At 41.8% G+C, this 16,936-nt stretch overlaps 1 protein-coding gene across 1 annotated transcript in view; it reads right to left on the bottom strand.

Moving 5' to 3' along the window:
* LOC149309520 (T-box transcription factor TBX20) overlaps positions 1-11,336 on the bottom strand; it is a 51,734-nt gene extending 40,398 nt beyond the window's left edge. Inside the window, exons 1-3 of the mRNA XM_089531277.1 lie at positions 11,207-11,336; positions 5,224-5,464; positions 836-1,000 (exon numbers count right to left, since the gene is read on the bottom strand). Coding sequence (XP_089387403.1) covers positions 836-1,000; positions 5,224-5,464; positions 11,207-11,336 — 536 coding nt within the window. The remainder of the gene's footprint in view (positions 1-835; positions 1,001-5,223; positions 5,465-11,206) is intronic.
* Between the last annotated feature and the right edge of the window lie 5,600 nt (positions 11,337-16,936).

Raw genomic sequence — 16,936 nt, 5'->3', positions numbered from 1 at the left:
TTCCCATTAAAACCTACTTATATTTGGCTGCGCCATGCTCATTGCTATTCAGCCGGCCCTTCTTATACACAGTTTTTTTATACACGGGTTTAAGCATCCACCATTTGAAAATGTTCAAAAAAGTATACATTTCAAATATCAAATCTTGATTTTCCAATTTTTATAAGGGACACCATTTGGTGATGTCATTATATTTAATGGGACTTGAGCATCCACAGATTTTGTTATCCATGGGGAATCTTGGAACCAAACCCCAGCGGATAACAAGGGTCCACTGTATACAAAACTAGAGTTTGGAACATCATTTTTACTAAGTAATTAGTTGCAGTTATCACTCCAACTTCCCCAACAATAGTTAGTTACCATTATTATTTCATTTTTAAAAGTAATTATTTTTTTATTTGCTCATAAAAAAAAAACAAAATTGCTTTTATTAAAAACAACTTGAGTTCTAGAAGCCACTGGACTATGATTTAAAATGCATTCATCTTGCACCCACCACATTTTCATCTCCACTCTCACAACAAGACAGCAGCACAAGGAACAACATAAGCCAGTCAGTGGTTGAACCATGCCAACATAAGCTTACACACACTTACACACACACCCATAAATATAAAAGTTGCAGTTAAACTGAAATAGTTATTCCTTACTAGCAGTCATAATGTAATGCATTTATACCTTCAATTGGGGGAACTAGTCACTTCCAAGTTCTGCACAAATCTTTAGGTTGTTTTCCTGTCAGTTTGTACTATGTGGTATGAAAGACTGGAGGCAGATATTTTGTGGATTAGTGCAATAGAGCTCTGTGGATGTTGCTTGCAAATGTACTGACCTTGCAGGCAGAGGTGGGTCGGCTTTGCCAGCGACCAGCCACGAAGATCTGTGGTAGGCATATCTGTATCTCTTATTGTCTACTGGAACTATATCCATAAGCACAATGAACTTTGCTTCTGGATCCACTCCCGAAAAGGAAACCCTGATGGTTGGAAACATTCTTCTGAAAGAGACAGAAGCAAACGAGATGATGAATATATAAATACGAGACCAGAGAAAATAGCCCTTTTGAACCTGATCAGAAACAGACATTTAGTAGAGCCACCAGAGGAAGACAGGGAAATTCCAAACATGCCTGTATTTCTCTGTTTGGGGATATTTAAAACAAGCCATATCTCCCTATCATACACACTGGCTGAAACCACTCTGTATTTTAAACATTTTTAAGTGTATAATAGAGAGGGTGGGTGTTCCCACTGTGGATTAATTGCCATATGTGGTTCTCAGGGAATCCAGGGAGAATGTTGCATGACATCAAAACTCCTAAGCATGGGTCTCCAGATGTTGGTGAGCTACAACTCCCAGAATCCCCACCTAACATGGCCCATGATCAAGATTTCTGGGAACTATAGTGGCACATGGGTAGCCATAGGCATACTTGGGTTCTCCACTATGACTGCATGGGAGTCACTATATAGATATGCTCCAATGAGAACAGCTTGCTATGTGAGAGGCCATTCATACTACCTTTTAACCCAGTTTTGAAATCGATTCTTCCACATGAAGTTCATATTGGGCCCGATTCTGTCACAATCCATGTCGAGGCTTGAACAAGGAAATGCCCCTTAGCACGGGCTATCGAGATTCGGGCTAAAATCCATCTTTTCTGAAAAGACCTGGGTTCCGTGAAATATAAACTTGCCCTCGACCATGATCGGGTCAAATTGAGGGAGGGATTAAGGTCAGAGGGCGGGCAGAGGTCAGAGCATCCCCTCCCCTCATCGGAGGGGAGGAGGAGGAGGAGGAGGAGGAGGAGGAAAGAGCCAAAGGAAAAAGGGGAATCTGCAGGAAAGGGTGACAGGAGGCAAAAAGGGGAAATCAGGGTGATGAGGGCTGCAAAGGTCTGTCAGAGGGATGGCGGGGGGGGGGGGGGAGTGGAGAAAGTCATGGAGGAGGAGGAGGAAGGAGCCAGGGCAGCTCCCAGAGGGAGGGGAGTGTTGGAAGGAAAGAGGAGGAGGAGAGATTCGGGAGCCCCCCCCCCCCCCCCAAATCTTCCCATTTCCTTCAGGAGCAAACCTGCCAGTGGGAATGGGGCCTGAGTCAAATGGCACTATCCTGATATTCTTGACTACAGTTCCCACTATCTCCTAGCCAGCTGGGGTGATGGAAGTTGAAGTCCAGCATATCTGCATGTCATAAGTCAGTCAGGACTGTAACAGAGAAATGAAACACCCTTGCTACTGTTCATTACTATATGTTTTAAAAATATTTACATTTTCCTATGTTTAAGTGAGACAACTGAGAAGAACAATAAAATTATTACAATCACAATGCAATGCTGGAAAGGATTTTAATCTCTCCTCACTAATGATTTACAGCACCATTCAGTAATTGGTTATGACAGTTTCCTAACCATCTTAACATGTGACACACACACAGAGTGCAAGAGGTTGTAGGATAAACCCCAGCATCTTCCAACTGACAAAATATTTATTCTTATGTGCTGCAAAAATGCAGTTTTTCCATGTCAGAAGTGTACTTTTCAGGAGAGTTATCTGGATCTCATGTATCTATTAAGCAACAATTGGGTATTTACTATAACAATTTATTGATTTTGTCCATGTATATATATTTGTTGCTGTTGTTGTTATGTGCCTGCAAGTCATTTTCAGCTTATCAAACCCTGGTCTCCAGAGTCATAGTTCAATACTCAAACCACTACATTATGCTGGTTCATCACATTGTATCATCATATACCTATTATGCTTTAATATTGAATCAGAACATGATAAATCTCTGTACGTAAGCCTCTGTCTCATGTTTCCATTTGTTAGGGCTCTCCACTGAGTTTGATAACCCTATGGCAAACCCAGCTTTCCTGTGTGTAAAACAGCATAGGAAAGCCTGGATCTGGAAGCGCCCAGTTGCAAAACTTACTTTGAAGCATTTCTAAATAGAGCAATGGCTTCAAAGTAGCACCCATTTTTTTTCAGCTTCTCCTTTCATTACTTGGCGTTTAGACTTTCTTGTAGTTCTCCGCTCACAGTAAGATATGGATCGTGCCATTCCCAATAGTCAGTGTCATCATCCAACACACCTTGTGACTCTGTTTAGATCACAAGAATATCTGCCAGACAACTTTGCAAACAGCTTCCATAATTAGTATCTAAGAAGGCACTGCCCTTTTGCCATGAACAACTCATGATCAGCAGCAGAGCAATGAGGGGGCATGAGACTTGCCAAGAGATTTTGTAAGGATCTTGCAGGCAACCTCCCCAAAATAAAAATAAAAACATCATGTGTCTGCCAAATAATAATTGACATGTTCATTCCAGCAGTATTGGAAGGGGGAGAGGGATGCAATAAAAGTAGGTAACTCCTGAGAATCATTATGAAACTGTAGGAGGGACCCCTTTCTTTTTGCTTTTTTCATTAGTGACTATTAAAAAGTCAACCAGATTATCTGCCTCACAGGGGAGTTTATCAGACAAGGGAAATTGGAAGTATAATCTAATGGCAATCCAAACACAATCATGTGGTTTCACGTTATTGCGTGATAGACGGCCACACGCAAATTCAGGCAATGGCATGCTATTTTCAGGCAATGGGAAGCCAGTTCGAACGCAATGGCATTCATGTAACTGTGCTAAACTAGCGACTTTAAGTGAATGCGTTCTGGCCCCACTTTCTTTTAATTCGAATTTAAGAGAAATTCCTCCCGTTTGATAAACTCCAGGGTTGTTAGGAGGTTTATGAAGCCTCCCATTCCTCCAGCACACCGATATTGAGTGAACATTATTGTGCACTGTGCTTGCACAGAGGAAACGTTTCACGGAAAATGGACTTTGGTCCACAAAAGCTTATGCTGTAATAAATGCATTAATGTTGAATGCCACAGCACTTTTGTTGCTTTTCTTCCAACATTTCTTGTGCGGTGGCCTCTGCTATGCCTCACATACCTCACCTATTTCATAAATCACTTGGATTTATATAAAAATAATGGTTGCTTTTGCTATGATTTTCAGTTCTTACAGATGCTCATTAGTTAAAATAAAAAAAAATTCTTCTGTCCCAGGCTGGTTAAATACTCCTAACTAAAAATAAGTATTAAAACATCCAAATCAATGGTCAAAAGCTACTCTTTGGAATCAAAGAGATTCACCCCACAGCTGTACTGGACAGCTATGTTATGTTACAGAAAAATCGTGAGAATGATATCTACAAGTATATGCTTAGAGTCATGCGCTATGAGTTGTAAGGGCAAATAACATACAATATAAACATGTGTTGCAATAAGCAAATAGCATCGGCACCCCCCAAATCTATGCAGTACACGCAGATACGCAGTGCATGTTCATCATCCAGAGAACATCAAGCATTCTCATACATTTGTGAAACAGTGGCCATATACATCAACAGCTGCCATACAACAACAACAAAGACAAAACGTGTTGGTATCATCTCACAATACCTCAAACATAATGCTTTCCAATAGTGACAGTTCACACATTCAGTTATGTGTTATCTTGTATCCTGGTATAAGGAGGTGATAAGACACTGACTGGAGACAAACAGAATCCAGATGTTTAAAACATGAGGTGGATGAATCTTGCTCATGGTAAAATCTTCCTTTTCCAGATTTTTAAAATTCAGTTAATGCCATAAAATTATGTTTTCACTCCTTCTCTCTAAGTTTCCGTTAGAAAACAATTTAAGGTTACATAAACAGACTCTAAAGCGTAAGCCCCATTGACACCACTTTCTTTTCAGAGGATGCACTGTTAATAACTATGGGCTGAAACAGACTGCAGAAATAGTCCAACTTGAAACCGCTTCAACTGCCCTGGCTCAATGCTAGAGGATTTTGGGAACTAGAGTTCTCTGAGACATCTTAACCTTTTCTGTCAGAGAGCTCTGGTGCCACAATAAACTATAGTCCCCCAAATTCCCTAGCACTGAGCCAGGGCAGTTAAAGCGGTTTCAAACTGGATTATTTCTGCAGTCTGTGCCGGCCCTATATCTTGCGTCCCTTGTCAAATACTCCTAACTATACATACACACCCCTCAGACACATATCTTTTAGACTACATCTCCTAGAATACTCCAGCCATCATGGACACTGGCCATACTTCCTGGGGGATTCTGGGAGTTGTAGTTCAACAAGTGGGTGCATAGCAATGGATATATACTAAAGACTTTCCATCCAGTTATGTTCTAGCATCTTACCGTCCTGATTTTGTGATGATCATCTCAGTGCCCAGTTCATGGAATTTGTCCCAAAGCTCCTTGGTCTCCAGACTGCATGAGATCTTGGCCATCTCTTCGCTGGGGATGACAGGAGTGGTGGGGATGAGGGGCTCTGTACACAAGGAGGAAGGGCTGCTGCTACTGCCGAAATCTCCATGGGTCTCTAAACCCGACAATTCATTTAGGGGCTGAGAACAAGACGACTTCTCCACAAATTGCTCTGAAAGGAGGACAAAGAGGGGGGAAAAATAACCCCATAAAGAAGCAAGTTATCACATCAGAGAAAAAAGAAAAGAAAGAGACCACCCAAAAGGCAGTAAAGAAGGAATCCAGGACAAAGCCAATAACCAGAAGTGACTTTGACAGTCTCAAAGAAAGCTCTGCCTCTCCCAGACGTGAAATTGATCAACTATGGCATTGACAACTTCTTTATGGCCGAAGAGCAAGACATTCAAAGGAGAGCTGGATGATTGGGCATTTTCTCTCTCTTTCCCACTTTATTTAAGGGCCTGAACAGACAGGCCAAAATAAAGCTGTTTCGGGTCACTTTGGAGGTATGCTGTTTAAATGGCACATGCATCTTAAGAGGCCAGAAGCTGCGCCAAAGCTGCGCTCCAGTCCTTAGGACTCAAGTGTGGCTTTGGCATGGCTTCCAGCCTCTTAGGACACATGCATCATTTAAATAGCATACCTCCAAAGTGACCCAAAGCAGCTTTATTTTGGCCTGTCTGTTCAGGCCCTAAGTAAGCATTCACCCTTTGGAAAAGAAGTCTGCCTCCCTCCCCCCCAAAAATGGCAGTCATCTAGATTCAGGAAAGCTATGCCTCCAGTCCTGAACAAAGTGTGAAAGCGAAGCACCTTCTATCTGTTTTACACAGCAAGGAAACATATGCTTCCAGGCCACACAGACCCTTCTAGTTACTGGAAATTAAAAACAATTAAAAGGGAAAAGGGGGAAAAAATCAAACATCACTTCCATGTCCAATTTTTTTTGTTCAATTTTGCTTTTTCTGTTTTTGGTTCTGTCCTATCCATAAATCGGCAAGCAACTTGAAGGCAAACAAGGACATACATGTACTGTATATATTCACATATACATATATACACACATATCTATCCTCCAGCTTTTAGTTCATACAGAAGTGAAACCTGAGCACATTCCCTTCTTTTCCAGAATCCGGAGCCCTTCAATTGAAGAGCAAAATGGCTTTTGATTTGTTCAGAACATCTCTTTAGCAAAACAGGAGGACTAGTCCGGTTTTGGGTGATTTGACTTTTTACTCCAGGAGCCTTGTCTAAATGAACCCTCATTCTGCCTTCTCTCTTTCTCCGCTTTCTAAACTTCAGTTCCTTCCCAAAGCCTAGAGGCATGGCAGTCGAAGTGGTGTCAAACCGGGTTATTTCTGCAGTCTGGATGCAGCTTGGGGCTTCGCAGCCTTACAAAGAACTAGCCCCTTGGGAAGTGATGGGCCCCGTCCACACTGCAGAAATAACCCACTTTGACACGGCTTTAACTGCCCTGGCTCAAGGCTATGGCATTCTAGGGACTGGAGAGTGTTGTGGCTCCACAACCAACTACAACTGACGGTCTCCCACCCAAACACTAACCAAGGCTGTCCCTGCTTAGCTTCCAAGATCAGACCGGCTCAGGGTGCGAAAGCTGGACTCTTCTCGGAAGGAATAAAAATGTGGGGCCCAATAATCCTTCCCCCCCCCCTCCAATTTTTCCCCAGCTTTGTCACTTTTCCTCCATGGCCCAGACCCTGTCTCTCTATCTTGTCTGACAGGACCTTTCATTCAATTTGCCTATAAGCAACCCACTTCATTTTAATCCCTGGATCAATGAGAAAAGAAGAGGTCTCATGGTCGGGATTTCCCCTTCTTTGACCAGGAAATCTTGGTATGCCAGGGCTGAAGGCTATGGAATTCTGGGAAGTGCAGACTGAGGTCTGCCATTCCAGATAGGACTGAAAAGAAACTGACAGCCTTTCAGTGGTATTCAGTTTTATTAATGATTGATTGATTGATTGATTGATGAGCTCCAGTTGTACTCCTCTTGAGACCACAGCTTCTCTTTCTTGCTTTCCAGTTTGTTTATTTATTTAAGAAATAATAATAATAATAATAATAATAATAATTAAGAAATAAATAAACCGGAAAACAAGAAAGAGAAGAGAAGAAAGAGAAGAGGAGTACAACTGGCCCTCATAGCCACGGATCCCACAGATCCACAGCTGAAAACTACACTTCCCAGAATTCCATAGCCCTGGAATCAAACCGGATCATTCCTGCACGGCTTCTTTTACAAAAACCGCAGCTTTCCCGACAAAGGCATTTTAACAGGGTTATTTTCATGGTTTTTAAGATTATTATTATTATTATTATTATTATTATTATTATTATTATTATTAAATCATCTTGTGAGCCGCCGCCTTGGGTTCCCTTTCGGGGAGAAAGGCGGCATCACAAAATGAAGTGTGGCTTCGAAAGCTTGCGAGGTGTCCTTTCGCCTTTTGGTTACGGCCCCAGAAAGAGCTCATGCTTTGGATGATTAAGGCGCTTTGGTTTTGTAAATCTTGTGAGGCGCCTTGGGTCCCTTTTGGGGAGAAAGGCGGCGTCCAAATGAAATCCATACATACATAAAACGTGCTAAATACAAACAGTGGAAAGGCGATAAAAGTCCCTGCCAGTCTTGAAAAAGGGGGGAGTTACAGCTGTCCAATGAAAGCATGGCCTCAAAAATAAGAACCGGGCCAACTCCGACTCCCAGAATTCCATAGCCTTGAGCCAGGGCAGTTAAAGCGGTCTCAAACTGGATTATTTCCGCAGTGTGTTTTGGACCTCGATCCAAGCGCAACCATCCTCCCTCCCTCCCTCCCCCGAATGCAGACCTTCTCAGCCTGCCATCCGCACTGCAGAACTAACCCGGTTTGACACCACTTTGGCTGCTGTCAGCATTGGATCACGGACTAAACATATAAATTTGGGCAACGACCCTAAATCAGAGGCCACTGAAGAGCCTCAACTCACTTGAATGGTTCTTACATCTGAAGTGTTAACGCACTTCCCAAAAACGAGACACATTTTTAAAACCGGGATCAAACCGGATCAATTGCCTCGGAGCTCCTGGAGCTCGGAAAGAGAGAGAGAGAGAGAGAGAGAGAAGAAGGGCTGCCCTTCTCCAGTCTATAAGTCCGATCTGTATATGTTCATCTCCAAAGCCAGGCTGACAAAGAGGGAGGCCAAAGGGCTTCTTCCTTAAGACAGCCCTTGAGGGAACGGGAACTTTCGTTCCTCCAGAGGAACTTTCGTTCCTCCATTCCCTTAAGGAGAGCATCAGCGAGAGTCGTTACTCAAAAGTTCCTTCATCGCGAAGGAGTTACATCTGTTAGACTCTGACACTTAAAACTCTGAGGATTAAAGTCTTGAGGGAGAGGAAGCGAGGAACAAATGGATAATTAATTTTACAATTAACTTTATAATTTCAACGAGTTTATAACTCGCTTTAAAACGGATTTGACCCAACGGCCCACAATAAACGACAAATCCCTGATTCCCTTCGCACAGGGCGGTTAAAGCGGTCTCAAACTGGATTATTTCCGCAGTGTGTTTTGGACCAAGCGTAACCTTCTCGGCCTCTGCATCCGCACTGCAGAACTAACCCGGTTTAGTGACGTCGGGTCAAATCCGTTTTAAAGCTTAATCATAAGTCTGTTGTTGAAATGGTCAGGTTTTTCACAACGTGTTTCAAGGGGAAACTGCCTTGAACCGAAAGGAAAAACGACGTTAGACTCATTGTTTTTATTTACTTGGTTTCAAAGGAAACAGAGAGTAGAAATGTCCAGGAATGGCTCATAAATGGTTTTAATAATAATAATAATAACAATAGCAACAACAATTATAACAATAATAATCCTAAAGGAAATTGCTCCCAAATTGCTTATAAAATTGCTTGAGGAACTGCTCATAAATGGCGGCTGGTTTTAATAATTTCATTTGAATAAATAAATTGATATATTATTCATAAAATATATAAATGTATATATTAAGTTACGTAAAATGTATAAATTTTGTTTTATTTTATTCGTATGAAATGTATAAATGTAGATATTATTTATATTATTCATATAAAATATTATTTATATAAAATATATATAACATAAATAAATTTTATTTTATTGATATAAAATGTATAAATGTATATATTATTTATATCATATATATAAATATATTTTATATATATATATATAAATAATATATATATATATGATATATATTATATAATATATATATAATATAAAATAAATTTTATATAAAATATAATATATATAATAAAATGTATAAATGTATATATAAATTTATATAAAATATATAAATGTATTATATATATATATAATATATATAGTATAATATAATATATATAATATAAAATATAAATTTTATATAAAATATAATATATATATATATATACACATAATAAAATGTATAAATGTATATATAAATTTATATAAAATATATAAATGTATTATATATATATATTATATATATATATAATATAATATAATATATATAATATAAAATATAAATTTTATATAAAATATAATATATATGTATACATAATAAAATGTATAAATGTATATATAAATTTATATAAAATATATAAATGTATTTTATATATATATATAAAGTATATATATATATATATTATATTAAATATAAAAATTATATATAATATAAAATGTATATTTATATATAAATTTATATAAAATAGATTTTTATTTATATAAAATAAATAATAAAATAATAGTTTATTTAATAATAATAATAATAATAATAATCCTAAAAGAGCCCAAAGGAAGTCATTCAAATTCAGAGCTACGAAGTTTGCAGAAGATGGCCTTTGAAAGGCCTTGAAGTTACAAACCATGAAAACAATAGGATTTTAAGACAAATGGACTGGGATTAACTTCCACACTTTTCTGATCAAATCCCAGCAATTTCTTACTCCTGGGTGCCTTTTCTTTTCTTACATCTCTCTCTCTGTCTCCCTTTTACTCAGAGATGATTTATCCTCTTTGTGCCCCATTCAGAATGAAACCCTTACCTTTAAACCTTCTCTTCTGGAAATGTAGGCACATTTTCCTAAGAGCAATGGGACATTTTTCCCCCAAGGAAAACCTGGGCATGAGGAGTGAATCCCATTTGTAATCATAGGAAGAGGAATTAACTTTTGGAACTGGGGGGAAAGTTCTTTTAGGGGGGAATGGGGTTTATTTCCAAACTGTCCCTAGATAGTGAATGGAAGAGAGAAGCCCTAACGTTTTAAAGAGAGTGAAAAGATCACTGAGCGAAAGTAAAAGAATCGCCGTTTCCCAGCAATGGAGAAGAGAGGAGATGGACCTGGATTTTTGGTGGCTGTCTTTTTCAGATCGGATTTTGATTCAGGTCCAAATTCTTTCTCCTCCAGTTCCATCTTCAATTTATTGCAAATTTATGTATTTATCACTTATTGCTAATTGTAGATTGCAAATTGGTCAATTGATTTATTGTAACTCACTCCTCTCTCCCCGTTTTGTGTTAACTTCTCTTCTATACTAAGGATATACTAAAGATTGCTTTCTCTAAAGGAGTCTAATTCCATACATTCAGGATTGCAGCCTTAAACTGGAGCTGGAAACCGGAGTGACGCCTGAACATTGTTTTAAGGGGAATGGGGTTGATTCCCATGAATCCCAGTGGCTTCAAAGCCCTTGTGAGCAAAATCCTTCCCAAGAAAAGACGGATCTATCTAGTTCACAACGAACTCCAACTCCCAGAATTCCATAGCGAAGAGTTAAAGCGGTACCAAACCGGGTTATTTCTCCTATCTAGGGAAATGTAGGACACGACCCAAGGGAAAGCTAAGCTATAGAAGGTAGGAAGACCCCAATGGACCGGGAAAGGAGGAGGCTGACTCGCTCACCCAGGGGCTTGATGGTGCTCTCCGCCGCGCCCTCCTTGGCCTTGGGGCCCCCGCTGGCCATGAGCGCCGCGATGGAGAAGGCGTTGGCCCGGGAGGAGAGCTGGGGCTTCGGGGAGGCTGTGTACTCCATGGCTGCGGCCGGAGAGGCTCCTAGCAGCCCTCGCCCTCCGTCGCCAGGGCGCCTCTGGCTCTGCTTTGGAGCTGCCCCGGCTCTGGGCCAAGGGTCTCCCGCCCGAGGAGACCTCCCCCGCTTTCATTGGCTGGACGGACGGAGGCTGCCTGGGACTGGCCAATCAGCGCTGGGCTACGTCAGGCCTCGGGGGGGGGCAGGAGAGGGCCAAGGCTCAGCAGCACACTCTCGCCCAGGTAGCCTTCCTCCTGGGAGGAGGAGGAAGGAAGGAAGGAAGGAAGGGTCTCCCCTGAAGAAGACCCTTCTCTCTCCCTTAACTGCCTTCTGCCTCCCCTGAAACCCCTTCTTTCCCCCCTTAAGCCCCTTCTGACTCTTCTTGTCCTTCTTTCTCCTCTTAAGTCCTGTCTCCCCTTAAGTCCCTTCTTTCTCCCGTTATGTCCCTTGTGTCTCCTCTCAAGTCCCTTCTATCCCCCTTAAGTCCCTTCAGTCCCGTGTTTCCCCCCTTAAGTCCTCTTAGGTCTTTTTTGTCTACCATTAAGTTTCTTCTTTCTCCCCTTAAGTCCCTTGTTCCCCTCCCCCCTTAAACCCCTTCTGTCTTTTCTTGTCACTTCTTTCTCCCCTTAAGTCCCTTCTTCCCCCCTTATGTCCCCTTAAGTCCCTTCAGTCCCATGTTTCTCCCCTTAAGTCCCTTCCTTCTCCTCTTAGGTCCTTTCTGTCTTCCCTTCAGTCTCTTCTTTCTCCTCTTAAGCCCCTTCTGGCTCCTCTTCTCCTCCTCCCCTTCAGTCCCTTCTTTCTCCCCCATCTGAGGCCAGGACCCCATTCGGGGAGAGGGAACCTGTTTCTGTCTCCACCGAGAAGAAGCCACGGCTGGAAAACCTCTCCTCTTCCCGCCTAAAATAATCAAAGACACCCCTCCCCCCCCCCAAAAAAAAGGGCCATTTTGGTTCCTCGCTTGGCGGGCTTGGACTGCTCTGGAGGAGGCCACAAAACAGACTCCAACTCCCAGAATTCCATAGCCTTGAGCCAGGGCAGTTAAAGCGGTGCCAAACGGGGTTATTTCTCCAATGTGGATGCAGGCTTACTCTCCGGAGCTCCCGAAGTCCTGGGACAAATGTGCCTCATTATTATTATTATTATCACGTATTATTATTATTATTATTAGGAGCAATTGGTTTCGTTCAGATTTTTCTTTACTGGGGAACTATTTGGATCCATTTCCGCGGATGCTTTCAATTCGCAATCTGTCTTGAGTCCAATTCAGGTTATTCTTCAAATAGAAACGGTTTTCTTTCTTTTAAAACACACACCACTTTTCAAAGGCACCCCTTTTAACATTTTAGCAGTCCATTTTGATGTAATTTTACACTGTTTCTGGGCTATTTTAATTGTGTTAAATTTTATTGTAATGTTGCATAAAAAACATCTCTCTGTAAGCCGCCTTGGGTCCCTTCTGGGAGAAAGGCGGCATATCAACGAAATCCGTGACTATGAAATAACCCTGTTTGCGACCTTCGTGGGGCTTTCCTTGTTTTCCCCCGCTTCGCTCTGGATGCCGCAGACCAACCAGAGTTCCATAGCCTCGAGCCGTGGCAGTTAAATTGGTGTCAAACCGGATTATTTCTGCAGTGTGGATAGGTTTTTAGTCTAATTCAGTGCCACGGAGCTTTATTCCCCCAGGATTGTAACCACGGCTCGTTTTAGAAGGACCCCATCATCCCACCTACAAGTTATTCTTCTGCTGTAACGAATTATGATTGAGAACGAACTAAAGCTGCATCCACTCTGGAGAAATAACCCGCTTTGGCACCGCTTTGACTCTTTCTGGCTGAAGGCTATGGAATCCTGGGATGTGTAATTTGCTGTGGCGCCAGGCCTCGCTGACAGAGGCCCAAAACGCACTGTGACTGCAGAAACAACCGCGGTTTGAGACCAGTGCTAGGGAGTCCTGGGAACGGTGGTTTTGCGAGACATTTGGCCTTCTCTCTGTCAGACAGAGCTCTGGTGGCTACAATAAACTACAATTCCCAGGATTCCCTGGGCAGGGCAGTTAAAGTAGTGTCAAACCAGGTGATTTCTTCAGTGTGTTTTGGACCAGAAGAGAAGGCTACATGTCTCACAAAACCACAACTCCCAGAATTCCATAGCCTTGAGCCATGGCAGTGAAAGCAGTCTCGAACTGGATTATCTCTGCAGTGCGGACGCAGGGCCCCTCCGAGGCTCTAGCTCTCACTTTAGACGTTTAGGGATTTCATATGGTTTTAAAGAGAGAACATGCTGCGTTTCTTCAGCTCTCTTTTAGGATCCCAGAGACCGAGACCGGCCTCCAAACACCTTAAGACTTCATCCGCATTCAGAAACAATCCGGTTCGAACCCACTTTGACTGCCATGGCTGAAGGCTATGGGATTCTGGGGATACCTCTTGTTGTTGTTGTTGTTGTTGTGTGCCTCCAAGTCATTTTGGACTTATGGCAACCCTAAGGCGACCCTTTGCATGGGGTTTTCTTGGCAAGTTTCTTCAGAGGGGTTTTGTCAGCGCCATCCTCTGAGGCTGAGAGAGTGTGACTTGCCCAAAAGTCACCCAGTGGGTTTCATGGCTGAGCCAGGATTCGAACCCCGGTCTCCAGAGTCACAGTCCAACACTCAAACCAGGCTGGCTTGCCTCCCCATTGCAATAATAATAATAATCATAATAATAATAGAAAACATGCAGGGGTAAGCTGTATTGGCCATTTAGTAAATGCACACAAAAATCCACCAAACAGTGATATCTTTATTGCCCAACCAAAATGCACAATATACTTGCTCAAGCTTTCGAAAGCTTGCAACAAGTATATTGTGCACTTCGGTTGGCCAAGAAAGGTATCACTGTTATTATTATTATTTAATATAATATTTATATGTAATATAATGTCATTTAATGTAATATTTATGTTTAATAATAATTATTTGATATAATACTTATATTTAATAACATTATTTAATATAATATTTATATTTAATAATAATTATTTAATGTGATAATTATTTAATACAATATTATTATCTAATAATAATAATAATAATACCTTGCTGCAATGGATGGGACTGAAGGGCTCCTAATACCCTCCATTAAAAAAAATGTGAAAACTGCACTAGAGAATAAATTTCATGGCTACAAACTGGGAGAAGAAGAAGAAAAAAACCTACAGTCCAAAACACACTGAAGAAAGAACCCAGTCTGAGACTGTCCTGGCTCAGTACTAGGGAATCCTGGGAATTGTAGTTCCCTGTGGCCCAGAGCTCTCTGACAAGGGAAGGCTAAATGTCTCACAAACACTACAGTCCCCAGAATTCCCCAGCAGACTGGATCAATTCTGCAGTGTGTCTTGGACATAATTGTATTTTATTTTTTAAAATTATATATGATTTCAAGGCTTTTAGGGAGAAGATGGGGCTTGGAAGCCTGTCTCCCGAAGCCCTTTGGGCTTTCAAATTCCTAAGCTTAGCCTTCTGATAGCAGAAGGACCTCTCAGAGGCAGACAGTTCCCTTTCTGCTCTCATTCCTAGATAAGAGAGAGAGCCAGGCACAAAGCAAGGGAGGCTGAAGAAATAGAGGAGGAGGAGGAGGAGGGAAAGAGATCCCATCACAGCAAGAAAGTTAGGGTTATTAGGAACCCACTACAGCAAGAAAGTTAGGGACCTTGATGGACTACAGGGGAAACCCCCATCTAGAAGAAAATTGGAAACTAAGGGCTTGGATCCAGCCTTCATCAGGAGTTTAGAAATGGAAGTGCTATTGCTACTGGGATAAGGGAGACCCACCCAAAGGAAGGCATGTTGAGTCCCATTGAGCTCAGCATCCTTGCTCTAAATAGGATTATACCTAGAGCAACCCAGGCTGTAGCCACAATGCAGCTGGACAAACCTAGATCAACCCAGGCTCTAGCCACAATGCAGCTGGACAAACCTAGATCAACCCAGGCTGTAGCCACAATGCAGCTGGACAAACCTAGATCAACCCAGGCTCTAGCCACAATGCAGCTGGACAAACCTAGATCAACCCAGGCTGTAGCCACAATGCAGCTGGACAAACCTAGATCAACCCAGGCTCTAGCCACAATGCAGCTGGACAAACCTAGATCAACCCAGGCTCTAGCCACAATGCAGCTGGACAAACCTAGATCAACCCAGGCTCTAGCCACAATGCAGCTGGACACCACTGTCGACTGCCATGAGTCTAGCCTACAAGATGTGGTCTGTCTGGCTGCATCCACACTGGAGGAATAATCTGGTTTTGACCCCACTTTAACTGGCAGGGCTCCCTGCTATGGCATTCTGGGAGTTTTGTTTGTTGGGGCCCCAGAGCAATGAGGAAGGGAAAGATTAGCAAAGAAGAGCCTGGATCTTTGGCAAGGCTTAATTTCTGAGTGCAGATACCAGAAGAGCTGAAACAGACACTATTGACTTCTACTTGGAATTAAAAGTTTGGCTCTTTTAAATAAATAAATAAATATATATATATATATATATATATATATATATATAAAATATTCTTTTGATTCCTCTCTTCCGGTGGGCATATCCACCTGATTCTGTAAAAGACCATGATAAATGCTTCACCCGGATGACAATTATAGGATTCTTGATGATTAGATATTTTAAGGAACTAAAAGGAATTCAGTATTAGAATTTTAAAGTTTGTATCTTTATTACTATTGTGTTTTTAATGATGGAATCCTGCTTCGATCCTTGAGAGAAATCGGAAATATAAATTATTATTATTATTATTATTATTATTATTATCACCACTATTCTATGGGTGCTTATTTTTCGCTCAGGGCATCCTCTCTGATGCCTGATTTCATTTCCATTATACAAAACGGTTGGCCGCACACACTGTGGCTGTATCCGCATTGCCAAAATAATCCGGTTTGACATCACTTTAAAGGCCAAGGCAGAGCTCTGGTGCTACAACCAACTACAGTCCAACTACAGTCCCCAGAAATCCATAACACTGAGCCATGGCAGTGAAAGTGGTGTCAAACTGGATTATTCTAGTAGTGTGTGTATGTGAAAGTAACCTTCCTTAGGCTGCTGGTTCAGAGGATTTTTCTCTGGACTCTTCCTTTCCTCTCCAAAGAAAGCAGTCTGTCCTTGTGTAAGGGAATCAAAGTTATGGTAAGGCCTGCACAACATATGGCCTGAGGGCCTCATATGGCCCACCAAAGGATTTCAGGTAGCCTGTGAGAATGTGGAGCGACTTCAAGGCCTCTGCTTGGCCTCCTTCTGAGGAGAGGGCCATGTGGAGGAGGAGGCGGAGGAAGGGTAAACACTTGTCCTACAAGGCTCCTCTGCCACCACCTGGCTTTCTCCTAAGAAAGCTGGGCAGTGGAGGAGGAGGAGGACAGGCAAACACTTGCCTTAGTTGCAAGGCTCCTCTGCTGTGCTGCTCTTCTGTTGCTGGGCCTTCTCCCAAGGAGAAATCTGGGCAGCAGCAGAGAAGGACAGGCAAGCTTCCTCTGCCACCCAACTTTCTCTTGAGGAGGGCCGGCCAGAGGTGGAGGAGGACATAATTAATATTAATAATTATTAATACTATAAATAATAAGTAATTGATATT

Source organism: Sceloporus occidentalis, unplaced genomic scaffold (genome assembly GCF_023333645.1).
Source record: "Sceloporus occidentalis isolate IW3139 unplaced genomic scaffold, rSceOcc1.0.p SCAF_7, whole genome shotgun sequence".
In the NCBI taxonomy this organism is placed as follows: Eukaryota; Metazoa; Chordata; class Lepidosauria; order Squamata; family Phrynosomatidae; genus Sceloporus; species Sceloporus occidentalis.
This window is presented reverse-complemented; position numbering and strand designations above follow the sequence as displayed.